The sequence below is a fragment of the Aquarana catesbeiana genome, linkage group LG11, assembly GCF_042186555.1.
Source record: "Aquarana catesbeiana isolate 2022-GZ linkage group LG11, ASM4218655v1, whole genome shotgun sequence".
Taxonomy (NCBI): domain Eukaryota; kingdom Metazoa; phylum Chordata; class Amphibia; order Anura; family Ranidae; genus Aquarana; species Aquarana catesbeiana.
Window position 1 is genome coordinate 7,279,861 of NC_133334.1, and position 16,823 is coordinate 7,296,683.

At 45.9% G+C, this 16,823-nt stretch overlaps 1 protein-coding gene across 1 annotated transcript in view; it reads right to left on the reverse strand.

Moving 5' to 3' along the window:
* TRIM66 (tripartite motif containing 66) overlaps positions 1-16,823 on the reverse strand; it is an 81,093-nt gene that overhangs the window by 45,698 nt on the left and 18,572 nt on the right. Inside the window, exons 6-9 of the mRNA XM_073606035.1 lie at positions 14,352-14,498; positions 10,648-10,765; positions 6,779-7,653; positions 2,846-3,013 (exon numbers count right to left, since the gene is read on the reverse strand). Coding sequence (XP_073462136.1) covers positions 2,846-3,013; positions 6,779-7,653; positions 10,648-10,765; positions 14,352-14,498 — 1,308 coding nt within the window. The remainder of the gene's footprint in view (positions 1-2,845; positions 3,014-6,778; positions 7,654-10,647; positions 10,766-14,351; positions 14,499-16,823) is intronic.

Genomic DNA, 16,823 nt, shown 5'->3' on the forward strand with positions numbered 1-16,823 from the left:
GGGGGTGAGGACACTGCTATAAAGAGGGGGTGAGGACACTGCTATAAAGAGGGGGTGAGGACACTGCTATGAAGAGGGGGTGAGGACACTGCTATGAAGAGGGGGTGAGGACACTGCTATGAAGAGGGGGTGAGGACACTGCTATGAAGAGGGAGTGAGGACACTGCTATAAAGAGGGGGTGAGGACACTGCTATAAAGAGGGGGTGAGGACACTGCTATGAAGAGGGGGTGAGGACAGTGCTATAAAGAGGGGGTGAGGACAGTGCTATAAAGAGGGGGTGAGGACACTGCTATAAAGAGGGGGTGAGGACACTGTTATAAAGAGGGGGTGAGGACACTGTTATAAAGAGGGGGTGAGGACAGTGCTATAAAGAGGGGGTGAGGACACTGCTATAAAGAGGGGGTGAGGACACTGCTATGAAGAGGGGGTGAGGACACTGCTATAAAGAGGGGGTGAGGACACTGTTATAAAGAGGGGGTGAGGACACTGCTATGAAGAGGGGGTGAGGACACTGCTATGAAGAGGGGGTGAGGACACTGTTATAAAGAGGGGGTGAGGACACTGCTATGAAGAGGGGGTGAGGACACTGCTATGAAGAGGGGGTGAGGACACTGCTATAAAGAGGGGGTGAGGACACTGCTATGAAGAGGGGGTGAGGACACTGCTATAAAGAGGGGGTGAGGACACTGCTATAAAGAGGGGGTGAGGACACTGCTATGAAGAGGGGGTGAGGACACTGCTATGAAGAGGGGGTGAGGACACTGCTATGAAGAGGGGGTGAGGACACTGTTATAAAGAGGGGGTGAGGACACTGCTATGAAGAGGGGGTGAGGACACTGCTATGAAGAGGGGGTGAGGACAGTGCTATAAAGAGGGGGTGAGGACACTGCTATGAAGAGGGGGTGAGGACAGTGCTATAAAGAGGGGGTGAGGACACTGCTATAAAGAGGGGGTGAGGACACTGCTATAAAGAGGGGGTGAGGACACTGTTATAAAGAGGGGGTGAGGACACTGCTATGAAGAGGGGGTGAGGACACTGCTATGAAGAGGGGGTGAGGACAGTGCTATAAAGAGGGGGTGAGGACACTGCTATGAAGAGGGGGTGAGGACAGTGCTATAAAGAGGGGGTGAGGACACTGCTATAAAGAGGGGGTGAGGACACTGCTATAAAGAGGGGGTGAGGACACTGCTATAAAGAGGGGGTGAGGACACTGTTATAAAGAGGGGGTGAGGACACTGCTATGAAGAGGGGGTGAGGACACTGCTATGAAGAGGGGGTGAGGACACTGCTATGAAGAGGGGGTGAGGACACTGTTATAAAGAGGGTGTGAGGACACTGCTATGAAGAGGGGGTGAGGACACTGCTATGAAGAGGGGGTGAGGACAGTGCTATAAAGAGGGGGTGAGGACAGTGCTATAAAGAGGGGGTGAGGACACTGCTATGAAGAGGGGGTGAGGACACTGTTATAAAGAGGGGGTGAGGACACTGCTATGAAGAGGGGGTGAGGACACTGCTATGAAGAGGGGGTGAGGACAGTGCTATAAAGAGGGGGTGAGGACAGTGCTATAAAGAGGGGGTGAGGACACTGTTATAAAGAGGGGGTGAGGACACTGTTATAAAGAGGGGGTGAGGACAGTGCTATAAAGAGGGGGTGAGGACACTGTTATAAAGAGGGGGTGAGGACACTGTTATAAAGAGGGGGTGAGGACAGTGCTATAAAGAGGGGGTGAGGACACTGCTATGAAGAGGGGGTGAGGACACTGCTATAAAGAGGGGGTGAGGACAGTGCTATGAAGAGGGGGTGAGGACACTGCTATAAAGAGGGGGTGAGGACACTGCTATAAAGAGGGGGTGAGGACACTGTTATAAAGAGGGGGTGAGGACACTGTTATAAAGAGGGGGTGAGGACACTGCTATAAAGAGGGGGTGAGGACACTGCTATAAAGAGGGGGTGAGGACACTGTTATAAAGAGGGGGTGAGGACACTGCTATAAAGAGGGGGTGAGGACACTGCTATAAAGAGGGGGTGAGGACACTGTTATAAAGAGGGGGTGAGGACACTGCTATAAAGAGGGGGTGAGGACACTGCTATAAAGAGGGGGTGAGGACACTGCTATAAAGAGGGGGTGAGGACACTGTTATAAAGAGGGGGTGAGGACACTGCTATAAAGAGGGGGTGAGGACACTGCTATGAAGAGGGGGGGGGGACCCGGTTATAAAGAGGGGGTGAGGACACTGCTATAAAGAGGGGGTAAGGACAGTGCTATAAAGAGGGTGTGTGTGTGTCCACTGCTATGAAGGAGGGGCTGAGGAAGGAGGAAGGAACCATGACATAAAGGGGTGGGACTGTGATGTGAAGGGGGAATTTTATGTGAGGGGGTGACTGAGGACACTGATGGGGGGCTACAATGTAAAGGATCTGAGTCATCAGACAAAAATGTGATTCGGACCTCTGCTGGAAGAAAATTTTACTAACCGGACCTCTGTGAAGTTTAATTCAATACCCCGATATATAAACTGTACTCAGCTCACATCTATATCTTTAGCAATGACCAGAATGTATAGAACTGGCGTTCACCAACAATATTTATTAGACCACATCCAGCAAAGGGGACATTTCAATGCTACTCAGGGAAAGGGATGAATGGGAAGCAATTGGGATTTCCAATAATATCAAATCATCCTGTTTTGCTGCTTTATCAATTATAACATCGCTATAAAAACTGACTCTCAGCTGCCATGAAGTGACTTACAGCGTTTAATACAAGCGGAGATGCGGCTTACAGAAGAATAAAAACCAAGCACACGGGGTGTTCCTTACGTGGTGCTTTCGGTTACCTACCTTCCTGGCGGGACTGGCGTTGAGCTGGTTCCGCCGACACGCGTCGTTCTCCACTGCGGCGATGATCTCATCGGCTATTGATTGGGCTTGGGGGTTGACAGGAGAATGGCTGGCGACGGGGGACAGATCGACCGTGTGACCTCCAGGAGATATGGGGTCATCACACACCTGGGAACACAGAAAGAAGGTGGGACTCAGCATAGGATGCGGGTTCAGAGAGGTGCACAAAAAACATGGTGAGCTCTAAAAGAAAAACTTAAAGTGGTTGTAAATCCCTCAAATGGCTTCCATCCAGTGCCCCCCCCCCACCCCTCTCTGCCAATCCCTCCACTGACCTTCATTCAGTGTCCTCCTCCCCTCTCTGTCGATCCCTCCACTGACCTTCATTCAGTGTCCTCCCCCCCTCTCTTCTAATCCCTCCACTGGCCTCCAATCAGTGCCCCCACCCCTTTCTGCCAATCCCTCCACTGGTCTCTATTCAGTGCCCCCCACCCCTCTCTACCAATCCCTATAATGGCTTCCATTTAGTGCCCCCCACCCCCTCTCTTCCAATCCCTCCACTGGTCTCTATTCAGTGCCCCCACCCCTCTATTCTAATCCCTCCACTGGCCTCCATTCAGTGCCCCACCGCTCTGTGCCAATCTGCAGAGCTCAGCGAGAGCTGATTGGAGGGAAGAGACACACCCTCCTTCACACAGCACATAGGAACAGAGCTGAAGCTGTCAATCACACGTGGTGTGCTGGAGCTCCCTCCCCTGTCACCTTTTTTCTCTTGGTGTCAGAAATATCTGGCAGAAGTGACACATGCAGATAACAGAGGAAGGAGGCAGCAGACAGAAATGACACTCAGTGCTCTGGACTGAGACAAGTACACACTATAGAGGGATATACTTTGGTCACATTTCAAGTCTGAGGTTCACAACCACTTTAACTCTTTTAATTCTTTCAATTACATTTTTTAGTAACAGAGCTCATTTTTTGCACAAATAAAAATGAAAATAAGGCTTTAAAAGAGAGAGAGACAGAGTAATTGCACTGAGTCACTAAGTGCTCACCCCAGAGGCCGATCGAACAAGTCTCTGCTTCCTGCTCTGTAATGCTATAGTATTATATATACTGAACAGGAACATTATATTCGACCCTCTAGTGATGTTCGGGTCACAGCTGAGGCCCCCTATACCTCATACATTGACAACCACTGCTCTAAGTTAAAGCTGAATTCCAGGAATTCAGCTCCTTTGTAAAAAGTGAAGACACACTATGAGTTAAGTCCAAGGAGGTGCACGACACCTCGTGGACTCATCTCTTTTATTTACATCTGACAATTTTATTGCGCTCCCGGAAGATGGCTGTCGCTATATTTCCGGGAGCCCGACGCGGCATCAGGTCTAAACATCTTCAACATTAGAGTCGGTGCAACTGCTATACCTGCCAATCATAGAAGCCTTTGTGTTATGTGAACTTATTCTCAAAATACAAAGGCTTCTCTGAATGGGCAGCAGAGGGGAGGGGCGGCATAGCTGCTCTATGCGCCTCTATCCCACAGCATTGCCATAAACCTGTCTGGTATAAATAATATAGATAAGTTCTGGAGGTGTCATGCACATCCTTGGACTTAACGCATAGTGTGCCTGAACTTTTTACATCGTGTCTGAATTCCTGGAATTCAGCTTTAATCAAATTGCTCAAACCAATTGAAAATAACAGACTCTCTGTACAGCCAAATTATCTTATCTCAGCACTAGTATAACTGGGTTGATGAACACATTCCCAGACATACAGAATCTACACATTCCTATATATACACACTTAATGGCTAAAAGTATGTAAAGCCCCTCCAAATGATGGAGCTCAGAATGTTACCAGTGAAGTGTCCTGGTAATACTCCATCATACAAAGACATTGTAGACTATTCTGCTCTTCCAACCTTCTGGTAACAGTTTGGTGAAGACCCTTTTCTGTTCCACCATGACTGTGCCCCCCTGTGTACAAAGCCAGCTCCATAAAGACATGGATGAACGAGTTCGATGTGGAGGAATTTGAGTGTCCTGTACAGAGTCCTGACCTCAACTCTACTGAACACCTTTGGGATGAATTGGATCACAGATGGCAAGCTAGGCCTATTTTCTTTTGGTGCCCAAATGTGAGGTTCAAGGTATGATCAAGCTGTTCCCATGGCAAACTAGGTCTATTTTTTGGCCCCCAATGTGAGGTCCAAGTTATGAACCAGCTAAAGCTAGGACTGATTTTTTGCCCCCCAATGTGAGGTCCAAGGTATAATCAAGCTCTTCTCATGGCAAACTAGGTCTATTTTTTGGCTCCCAATGTGAAGTCCAAGGTATGAACCAGCTCTACTAATGGCAAGCTAGGTCTATTTTTTTGGCCCCCCAATGTGAGGTCCAAGGTATGAACTAGCTAAAGCTAGGTCTTTTTTTTTGGCCCCCAATGTGAGGTCCAAGGTATGAACCAGCTCTTCTCGTGACATACAAAGACATTGTAGACAATTATGCTCTTCCGACCTTGTTGTAACAGTTTGGTGAAGACCTTTTTCTGTTCCACCATGACTGTGCCCCCTGTGTACAAAGCCAGCTCCATAAAGACATGGATAAGCGAGTTTGGTGTGGAGGAACTCGAGTGTCCTGTACAGAGCCCTGACCTCAACCCTACTCAACACCTTTGGGATGAATTGGAACACAGATGGCAAGCTAGTTTTGGCCCCCAATGTGAGGTCCAAGGTATGAACCAGCTAAAGCTAGGTCTATTTTTTTGCCCCCCCAATGTGCGGTCCAAGGTATGATCAAGCTCTTCTCATGGCAAACTAGGTCTATGTTTTGGCCCCCAATGTGAGGTCCAAGTTATGAACCAGCTAAAGCTAGGTCTATTCCCCCCCCCCCCCCCCCCAATGTGCGGTCCAAGGTATGATCAAGCTCTTCTCATGGCAAACTAGGTCTATGTTTTGGCCCCCAATGTGAGGTCCAAGGTATGAACCAGCTAAAGCTAGGTCTATCTTTTTGGTCCCCCAATGTGAGGTCCAAGATATGAACCAGCTCTACTAATGGCAACTAAGCTAGGTCTATTTTTTTGACCCCCCAATGTGAGGTCCAAGGTATGAACCAGCTAAAGCTAGGTCTATTTTTTTGACCCCCAATGTGAGGTCCAAGATATGAACCAGCGCTTCACAAGGCAAGCTAGGTCTATTTTTTTGGCGCCCAATGTGAGGTCTTAGGTATGAACCAGCTGTTCTCATCAGTACCTGACCTCACAAATGGGCACAAATTCCCACAGACACCAACCAAAAGCTTGTGGAAAGTCTTCCCAGAAGAGTGGAGTTTATTATAGCTGAAAAGGGGGGCATCTCCATATTAATGTCCATAGGGGGAGGGGTGATAACACTATATTAATGGCCATGGAAGGAAAAGAGGCAATTCCATATTAATGGCCATGGAGGGAGAGGTGGCAATTCCAAATTAACGGCCAATGGGGGGAGGGATAACTCCAATTTTAACAGCCATGGGGGGAGGGGTGGCAATTCTATATTAACAGCCATTCAGGGAGGGGAAACTCCATATTAATGGCCATTGGGGTAGGGGTTCCCCAATAATAAATGGCCGTGGGGGGGGGGGGCAATGCCATATAACAGCCATGGTTTTGGAACAGGATGTTCAGCAAGCTCATAGAGGTGTGATGGTCGGGTGCCCACAGACTTTTGCCTTTTTCTATGGAATCCCCCTCACGCTGCTCCTTGGTTATCGAGGGATTTCAAACAGTATTCTGGGCCTGCGAGTCAGAAATTCGATAGTGGACAGCTCTCCTGGGTGAATTTGCTGCAGAATTGTCCATGTGACATTGGGTCGAAAAAGTACAAAAAGATCATTTTAAATCAATGAAATTTAAAAAGAATTTTAAGTTTTATAAGAAAAAAGGGACACTGACCGGCGCCACATCCTCCTGGCTCTGCAGAGGCACCGGAGCCGGCTGCCGCACTATGTAATTGATTTGGCCCACGATAGTTTGCTGGACGTGCTGAGGTTGTTTGCTTTGGTTGATCTGTACGTTAGACGGCTGGCTCTGCAGGAGAAGCTCCAGGCCCTTCTGCATCTGCTCCAGCTCAAACTGCTGGTTGATGATGTCCAGGCTGTTGTGCATGACTTGCTCGTGGGTGGCGTCAGATGAGCCCAGCGCCGCGGGGGCCTGACCCTGGTGCCGCTGATGCTGCACGTGACTGACACTGTGCACCGGGCCCAGCTGCATCTGCACAGATGGGGCCTGCAGGGAGGCGGCCGTGGTCAGCGGCATGGTCGTGTGTACTTGGCTGAAATCCGGAGTGGTCACGGCACAGATGGGGGCCACACTCTGTACGGTGGGCTGGACGGCGGCCGCTCTCTGCTGCTGACTCTCTGACCAGAAGGATGTGCTGTCCTGCTCGCTGTGCGGCTGCTGTGTCAACCATGGCTGGATGACCCTCAGGGGGCGGGAGGGACATTTCTGCTCCTTGGCTGCGCTGTACTGTAGGGGCTGCACCGCCTGCTGCTTGATGGTGGTGGAGTGGGAGAAGTTGACGTGGTGGCTGATGGTGCTGTTGACCGGTTGGCTCTTGGTGATGGGTGGCAAGGTGTGGCAGTGGGCACAGCAGACCGAGGTGGGGCACTGGACGGTGGGGGTGAAGTTCTGGGTGCTACTAAGAGGGGTCAGATGGGGGGTGCTGGGTTGGTGATGACTCTGATAGTACGATGACTGCAGGTCTTCTACTGGTGCATAGCTGGGGACCTCCGAGGGTGCTAAGTGCGCAGGATCACTCAGTATACAACCTGGAGAAAGAAAATGTGCGAAACGCATGAGATCGTCTACAAAAGTAACAATTTTGCATAACAAAATATTTTATGATGTCACCTTAATTATATCACTTATAACACATCAAAGAGAAATCCAACCTAACGTAGAGCTGCAAACAAAAGTTTATTACTTCATTGGGTTTTTCTGACAGACTGACCCTGGATATGTTTAACGTCTAGACATCTGCGGTTTCTTTTGTTCCTAATCAAATTTCAGACTAAATTTTCGTTATTTGGAGATTCGGATGTATCAGAATTTCCCAATTACAATAGTGACGAATTTAAATGAATCTGAAATAACGATACTAAATTTTGGCCGAAATTCGAATCGAATTAGAAAACAAAGTAAAATTCGAGAACAAATTCAAAATATAAAGATATTACTGACTATGGCTGGTTTCTTTTAAAGACTATGGAGGAGATTTACTAAAATTGGTGCACACAGAGTCTGGTGCAGCTCTGCATAGAAACCAATCAGCTTCCAGGTTTGATTGTCAAAGCTTAATTGAACAAGCTGAAGTTAGAAGCTGATTGGTTACTATGCGCAGCTGCACCAGACTCTCTGTGCACCAGCTATAGTAAATCTCCCCCCCATGTGTACTGGTCTTAGAATATAGCCATCTTCCGAGATTCGAGTAGAATAGCAATCCCCCCACTGGCCTTCACTCGTTGTCCTCCACCCTCTCTGCAGATCCCCCCACTGGCCTCCATTCAGCGTCCTCCATCCCTCTCTTCCAATCCCTCCACTGCCTTCCATTCAGTGTCCTCCACCCCACTCTGCCAATCCCTCCACTGGTCTCCATTCATTGTCTTCCACCCCCTCTGCCAATACCTTCACTGACCTCCATTCAGTGTCCTCCACCCCCCTCTGCCAATACCTTCACTGGCCTCCATTCAGTGTCCTCTACCCCTCTCTTCCAATCCCTTCACTGGCCCCCATTCAGTGTCCTCCACCCCTCTCTGCCAATCCCTCCACTGGCCTCCATTCAGTGTCCTCCACCCCTCTCTGCCAATCCCTCCACTGGCCTCCATTCATTGTCCTCCACCCCCTCTGCCAATATCTTCACTGACCTCCATTCAGTGTCCTCCACCCCTCTCTTCCAATCCCTCCACTGGCCTCCATTCAGTGTCCTCCACCCCCCTCTCTGCCAATACCTTCACTGGCCTCCATTCAGTGTCCTCTACCCCTCTCTTCCAATCCCTCCACTGGCCCCCATTCAGTATCCTCCACCCCTCTCTGCCAATCCCTCCACTGGCCCCCATTTAGTGTCCTCCACCCCTCTCTGTCAATCCCTCCACTGGCCTCCATTTAGTGTCCTTCACCCCTCTCTGTCAATCCCTCTACTGGCCTTCTCTCAGTGTCCTCAACCTCTTTCTGCCAATCCATCCACTGGCCTCCATTCAGCGTCCTCCACCCCTCGCTACCAATCCCTCCACTGGCTTCCACTTAGTGTGCTCCATCCCTCTCTTCCAATCCCTCCACTGGCTTCCATTCAGTGTCCTCCACCCCACTCTCTGCCAATCCCTCCACTGGCTTCCATTTAGTGTCCTCCACCCCTCTCTGCCAATCCCTCCACTGGTCTCCATTCGGTGTCCTCCAACCTTCTCTGTCAATCCCTCCAATGGCTTCCATTCAGTGTCCTCCTCCCCTCTCTGCCAATCCCTCCACTGGCCTCCATTCAGTGTCCTCTACCCCTCTCTTCCAATCCCTCCACTGGCCCCCATTCAGTGTCCTCCACCCCTCTCTGCCAATCCCTCCACTGGCCTCCATTCAGTGTCCTCCACCCCTCTCTGCCAATCCCTCCACTGGCCTCCATTCATTGTCCTCCACCCCCTCTGCCAATATCTTCACTGACCTCCATTCAGTGTCCTCCACCCCTCTCTTCCAATCCCTCCACTGGCCTCCATTCAGTGTCCTCCACCCCCCTCTCTGCCAATACCTTCACTGGCCTCCATTCAGTGTCCTCTACCCCTCTCTTTCAATCCCTCCACTGGCCCCCCATTCAGTATCCTCTACCCCTCTCTGCCAATCCCTCCACTGGCCCCCATTTAGTGTCCTCCACCCCTCTCTGTCAATCCCTCCACTGGCCTCCATTTAGTGTCCTCCACCCCTCTCTGTCAATCCCTCTACTGGCCTTCTCTCAGTGTCCTCAACCTCTTTCTGCCAATCCATCCACTGGCCTCCATACAGTAGCTTCCACACCTTTCTCCCAACCTTGCACTGGCCTCCGCTCAGTGTCCACCACCCCTTTTTTGACAATCTCTTCATTGGTTTCCATTCAGTGTCCTCCATCCCTCTCTTTAAATCCCTTCAGTGGCCTCTGCTCAGTGTCCTCCACCCTTCTCTACCAATCCCTCCACTGGCCTCTGCTCAGTGTCCCTAACCCTTCTCTACCAATCCTTCCACTGGCTCCCGATCACATAAAGAATACAAATTTAAAATACTAACAACTCACAAAGCCATCCACGTCACCAACTTTGCCTGAAAATATCAGCCAGATGGTTCTCAACACCCCTCCCAAGATCTTCTGCCCTCTAGCATCCTCATCGCCCCCTCCCATGCTCATCTCCAGGACTTCTCCAGAGCCTCTCCTATCCTCTAGAACTCTCTACCCCAATCTGTCTAACTATCTCCTACTCTGTATACCTTTAGGTGATCCCTAAAAAAATGTGTTTCTTCAGGGAAGCCTATCCCACCTTGAACTAATAAACTGAACTTTTAATTTTTCTATCATCTCATTCCTCCACAGTTATTACCGTCATCATCTGCCCCTCCCATTAGATTGTAAGCTCCCAAGAGCAGGCCCTCTGATCCCTCTTGTATTGAATTACATTGTAAGTGTACTGTCTGCTTTATAATGTAAAGAACTGCAGAAACTGTTGGTGCTATATACTGTAAATACTGTATAATAGTAATAATGACAGTAATAATGATGATGATGGTGATGATAATAATAAGTATAATAATACCCAAATTTGATATATTTTTGGTCCAGACAGACGGCTCCCAACTGAACTTCATCTTCAAGGGGCGTCCGAAATCCCCTCCACAGCTAGTCTCCAGGAGTCGCTGCATTTGGAACACAATCTGTTGGGGAAATGTCACAGTCAGGAAAAAAAAAATCTTTCTGAGTTTAAATATATTTCCACCCTTAGCAGCCAAACAGCCTATACATGTACCATATGAGTATCCCTGAAGAAGATCAAAGCCTGTAATTTCCGAAATGCGTTGGCTGTCTCACAGCATATCTAACCCATGTCCAAGGCTCTTGGCGGGAATTTCCTATGTTATCTGCTCATATGTATACGCCATTCTTTTAATTACTTACATCATTATTATCTACATTTTATCTTGTTGTTTAACAAAATTTATAGTTGTTTTATATGCATCTTTGGAGTATTGTTGTCTGATAGTTTCAGTATCTGTGCCTTTAAAGTCCCTAGTGTCTATTGGGATGTTGGCACCCTCACAGTTCTCTGCCATGTACACTATGATACTTTTATTGTTTATTTTTATTTTTTTAATACTCACCGATACCAATTACGGATACCAACTGTTTTGTTTATTTACAAATATAAAACATTTTTTTATTTTTTGTTAATTTTGCACTTGTTTTAATGTGAAGTGCGTAAATATATGTTAAAGCTGTAAAAATATTAATGAACAAAGCAAACAAAAAAAAAGTTTTACTTATTGTTAGGTTATAAATTAGAAGTGAACAAAAAAAAAAATCAGCAGGAAAAATATAATTAAATGGAGAAGGAAAATAAGGAGTTAATTGAGGCTGATTAGAGTAAATTAAGGGTTAATAAGGGAGTTAAACAGAGAAACATTTAATTAAAAATGTACTTGGCAGGTTGTTTTAAACTGACTTCATCTGCAGATGGAAGTTCATCCCTTTGATCTGTAGATGAATAAACAGAAAGATACAAAAAGAAACAATGTTTCTTTTTATCTTTCTGTTTCAGTAGCTGAGCAATGTTGTTGATAAAGCTGCTTTATCAGCTGCTTTTTTATTTTTTTTTAACAGCTCTAATTGTCAGGACTTCAATTACACTTCAGCTGTCAACAGGGGAACCCCGCTGACAGCTGAATGAGTCAACGGTTGTTAAGGACGCTGCAGCCACGCTCCTTAACAACTGATAATTGCCGGCTTTTTTTTTTTTTACATGGAAGCTGTCAATGAGGGAATCCCGCTGACAGCTGAAAGAACCGAGCCTGAAAGTATCAGTTTCAGTTATTGGAATACCGATATTCATGCAAATGCTTAGCATCGGCACCGATACAAATATTGGTATCGGTGCAACCCTTATAAAAAATAATTTATAATTGCTGCTTTCCTTTTTACTTGGCTTTAAAATCCTACTTAGCTATGTAATGTTAAGAAGGGAGCTGGGGAGTTACATTTACCATAATTGACCCTGTCAAGTTGCTGCATCTGTCCCATAATTGCACAATACCAGCTATTCCGAACCATAGAAGCTGCCTATAGAATCCTACACAGAAACAAATAGAAAGGTAGTATTTTTTTTTTATTATTATTTAGGTATGCTGTGTAAATAGGAACATATAAGAAACATATACTGGGGGTTTCTCAGAGCTGGAATTACCCTTTAAATTTGACATTAAAGAGTAATTTACCCATATTATATGAATTATGATAATAGAGTATAAATTCAGGGTAGGTTTCTTTTTTCCACATCAATTTCCCATTTTCAGTTGCTGGTCTCTCTTATTTTTTCAATGTTTTTATAGATTTTTCAAGGCTTTGAAAAACTGTGTACTGAGTCAGATGTGGTTTGACCACTTTGGTGTGGAGGGCTTGAGTGGCCTGCACAGAGCCCTGACCTTAACTCTACTGAACACCTTTGAGGGGGAACTGGAACATGGATTGCGAGCCAGGTCTTGGTACCTAACGTGGGGCCCAAGGTGTGAACCAACTGTTCTCATCCAACATCAGGACTCGACCTCACAAATGGCCATAAATTCCCATAGAAACCCTCCAAAACCTCCATACTGACCACCTTTGGTATGAATTGGAACTTTTTTTTTTTTTGGTGCCCAACTGGGGGCCCGAGGTATGAACCAACTTTTCCCATACAACATCAGGACCTGACCTCACAAATGGTCACAAATTCCCCCAGACACACTTTTTTTTTTTTTTTTTGGAGCACAACGTGGGGCCCAAGGTGTGAGCCAAGTCTTCTCATCCAACATCAGTACCTAACCTGAAAAATGGCTAAAAATTTCCCCAGACACACTCTCAGCTTTCATACTGACCACTTTTGGTATGAATTAGAATGTAGATTGCTAGCAAGGTCTTTTTTTGGTGTCCAATGTGGGGCCCAAGGTGTGATAGAACGCTGTTCATCCAGCATCAGTACCTAACCCCATAAATGGCTACAAATTCCCACAGACATCCTCCAAAACCTCCAAATTGACCACCTTTGGAATTGTATTGGAACATGGATTGCCAGCCAGGTTTTTTTTTTGGCGCCCAACATGGGGCCCAAGGTGTGAGCTAGCTCTTCTAACACCAGGACCTGGCCTCACAAATGGCCATCAATTCCTACAGGCACCCTTCAAAACCTCCATACTGACCACCTTTGGGATGAATTGGAACACAGATTACCAGCCAGGTCTTTTTTTGGTGCCCAACGTGGGGCCCAAGGTGTGAGCCAACTCTTCTTATCCAACATCAGTACCTAACCTCAAAAATGGCTACAAATTCCCCCAGACACACTCTTAGCTTCCATACTGACCACTTTTGGTATGAATTAGAATGTAGATTGCTAGCAAGGTATTTTTTTTGGTGACCAATGTGGGGTCCAAGGTGTGATAGAATGCTGTTCATCCAACATCAGTACCTAACTCCATAAATGGCTACAAATTCCCACATACACACTCCAAAACCTCCAAACTGACCACCTTTGGAATTGTATTGAAACATGGATTGCCAGCCAGGTTTTTTTTTTTTTTTTTTGGCTCCCAACATGGGGCCCAAGGTGTGAGCTAGCTCTTCTAACACCAGGACCTGGCCTCACAAATGGCCATAAATTCCCACAGACAACCTCCAAAACCTCCATACTGACCATCTTTGAGATGAATTGGAACGTGGATTGTGAGCCATGTCTTTTTTTTATGGTGCCCAATGTGATGACCAGGGTGTGAGCCAGCACTTCTCATTCAACATCAGTACCTAACCCCACAAATGGCTACAAATTACCACAGACACCCTTCAAAATCTCCAAACTGACCACTTTTTGGGTTACTTTAAAACATGGATTATGAGCCAGGTTTTGGTTTTTTGTTTTTTTTTGGCGCCCAACGTGGGGCCCAAGGTATGAGCTAGCTCTTCCAACATCAGCACCTAACCTCAAAAATGGCTACAAACTCTCATCAACACCCCTCAAAATCTCCCTACTGACTAATTTTAAGATGAATTGGAACACTGATCCAGGATTTTTTTGGTGCCCAACGTGGGGCTTGAGGCATTAGCCCACTCTTCTCATTAAACATCAGTAGCTGACCTCACAAATGACCACAATTTCCCACAGACACCCCAGAACCTCTCTACTGACCACCTTTGGGAAGAATTGGTGGATGGAGGGTCTTTTCATTCATGGCTCGGTATGTGATGTGTGTAATGCGGTGCACAGTGTATCATACACACCAGCTCCTTGCTGAACAGGAAGGGGACGCTGTTCTTGCTGTACATGGCCCAATTGATGAAGTTCTGGACGTGGTCCAGCTGGCGGTTCAGGACCAGCACTGACTGCAAATGCTGCTCAAACTTCTGCTGCTTTTCACTGGTGATTTTCTGTGTCAGGAAGAGAAAAAGAATTGTGTGACCTACTGTATGGGAAATCAGAATCCAACCTCCATAGAGCAGAGCAATGGACTGCTGGAGGGGCCACATGGGTGGTAGAAAAAGGGCATCTTTGAAAAACAGAAATTTTACATTTGAAATTGAATTTGCAAAGATACAAATGGAATTTAAAATTCCAGCTTTCCCTTTCAGTCCCCTGTACTAAAACGGCTTCCTCTGATTTCACTGCACACTGTGAGCTTCTTACAATGTGCATTAGAAGCTGCAGCAAGTCGGAGAGTAAGCCCTGCCTTATTTCCTGGCTGGAGGACGTCCAGTAGTGCAATTCGTTTAGTTCTGAATTCGTTTTTCGTCAAATTTCGCCAAATTGTTAATTTGGAAACATACAGCGAAAGACCGTTTAACAAATTTTTTTGAAAAGAATGAAAATCCGAAATGTGAAAATCCGAAAATTTGAAAGAACAAAAATCCAATAATTAGAAAATTAGAAAGAAGAAAAATCATAAAATAGGAACAAAAATCCAAAAATGTGAAAATCAGAAAATTAGAAAGAACGAAAATCCAAGAATAGGAATGAAAATCAGAAAATTCAAAAAGAACAAAAATCAGAAAATTAGAAAGAAAAAAAAACAGAAAATTCAAAAATGAGAAAGAACGAAAATCAGAAAATAGGAACAAAAATCCGAAAAATTTGGAAATTTACAAAGAACGAAAATCAGAAAATCAGAATGAAAATCCAAGAATAGGAACGAAAATCAGAAAATTCGAAAGAACAAAAATCTGAGAATTTGAAAATCCGAAACAAAAAACATTTGGATAATTTCTATTATAATTAAAATATTACATTTATTATTATTATTAATAATAATAATACAAACTAGTGAAATGGAATAAGAAAAATGCAGCGCTAGGTGAATAATCAACAAAATAGAAGAAGTAAATCAAGTCCATAGGTCTTTAAACTTGATGGTGCATAATAAGGTGAGTGTAACATAAAGTCTGAAGCAAAAATTGGTGAAGTGTCCGATTGGGTCAGAACACAGAAGGGGCATTCAGGGATGATGAAGCTCCAAACAAGGCTAGCTGTGATGATATAAATCCGTGGACGGAACCAACATCAATACTGCTCGACATCAAAGGATAGTAAAAGATGGGTACTCTTACCAAATCTGGTGGACTCCCCTGTCAGCGACATGGAGTCAATAAGGCAATGTGCCCAACGGGGCCGGCAGGGGGATATCCAGGATGGTGGAGCTGGCGAGATGAACTTCAACCGGACCTCAAGGGGTCATCAACGGAACCTCCAAGGATCATCCAGGTGGATCATCTAAAACGGCTTCCAAACGACAAACTTTGGGGGCACAGTAGGTCACAAATGGCCCAACAAAGGCGATCACAGCTAGAGATGAACACAGATGGGGTCACTTTTATATGAACTGATTTGCTGCTACAACCACAAATATCTGAGTCTGGGGTCTGGGGGACTCATCACTAGGAGGAGGAAGATAAGACTCCTCCTCCTCCTAGTGATGAGTCCCTCAGACTTTTCGCCTTTCATCTTTGTTGGGCCATTTGTGACCTACTGTGCCCCCAAAGTTTGTCGTTTGGAAGCCGTTTTAGATGATCCACCTGGATGATCCTTGGAGGTTCCGTTGATGACCCCTTGAGGTCCGGTTGAAGTTCATCTCGCCAGCTCCACCATCCTGGATATCCCCCTGCCGGCCCCGTTGGGCACATTGCCTTATTGACTCCATGTCGCTGACAGGGGAGTCCACCAGATTTGGTAAGAGTACCCATCTTTTACTATCCTTTGATGTCGAGCAGTATTGATGTTGGTTCCGTCCACGGATTTATATCATCACAGCTAGCCTTGTTTGGAGATTCATCATCCCTGAATGCCCCTTCTGTGTTCTGACCCAATCGGACACTTCACCAATTTTTGCTTCAGACTTTATGTTACACTCACCTTATTATGCACCATCAAGTTTAAAGACCTATGGACTTGATTTACTTCTTCTATTTTGTTGACTATTCACCCAGCGCTGCATTTTTCATATTCCATTTCACTGTTTTTGTCATAACGTATGCAGCCGCTGTTTTTTGTTTGTTTTATAGTTAGCGCAGTGTTTTTGCACATTTTCAATAATACAATAATACAAACTATAATAATAGTTGTTAACTATTAAATTATAGGTTTTGGAATTTCTTTTCAAATTTGGCTGTTAGTGAATGTAAAGAATTTGAATTCATCCGAAATAAAGAATATCGATCAACGAATGAAACAAACAAAAACAAACAAACAAATGAAACAAAAAT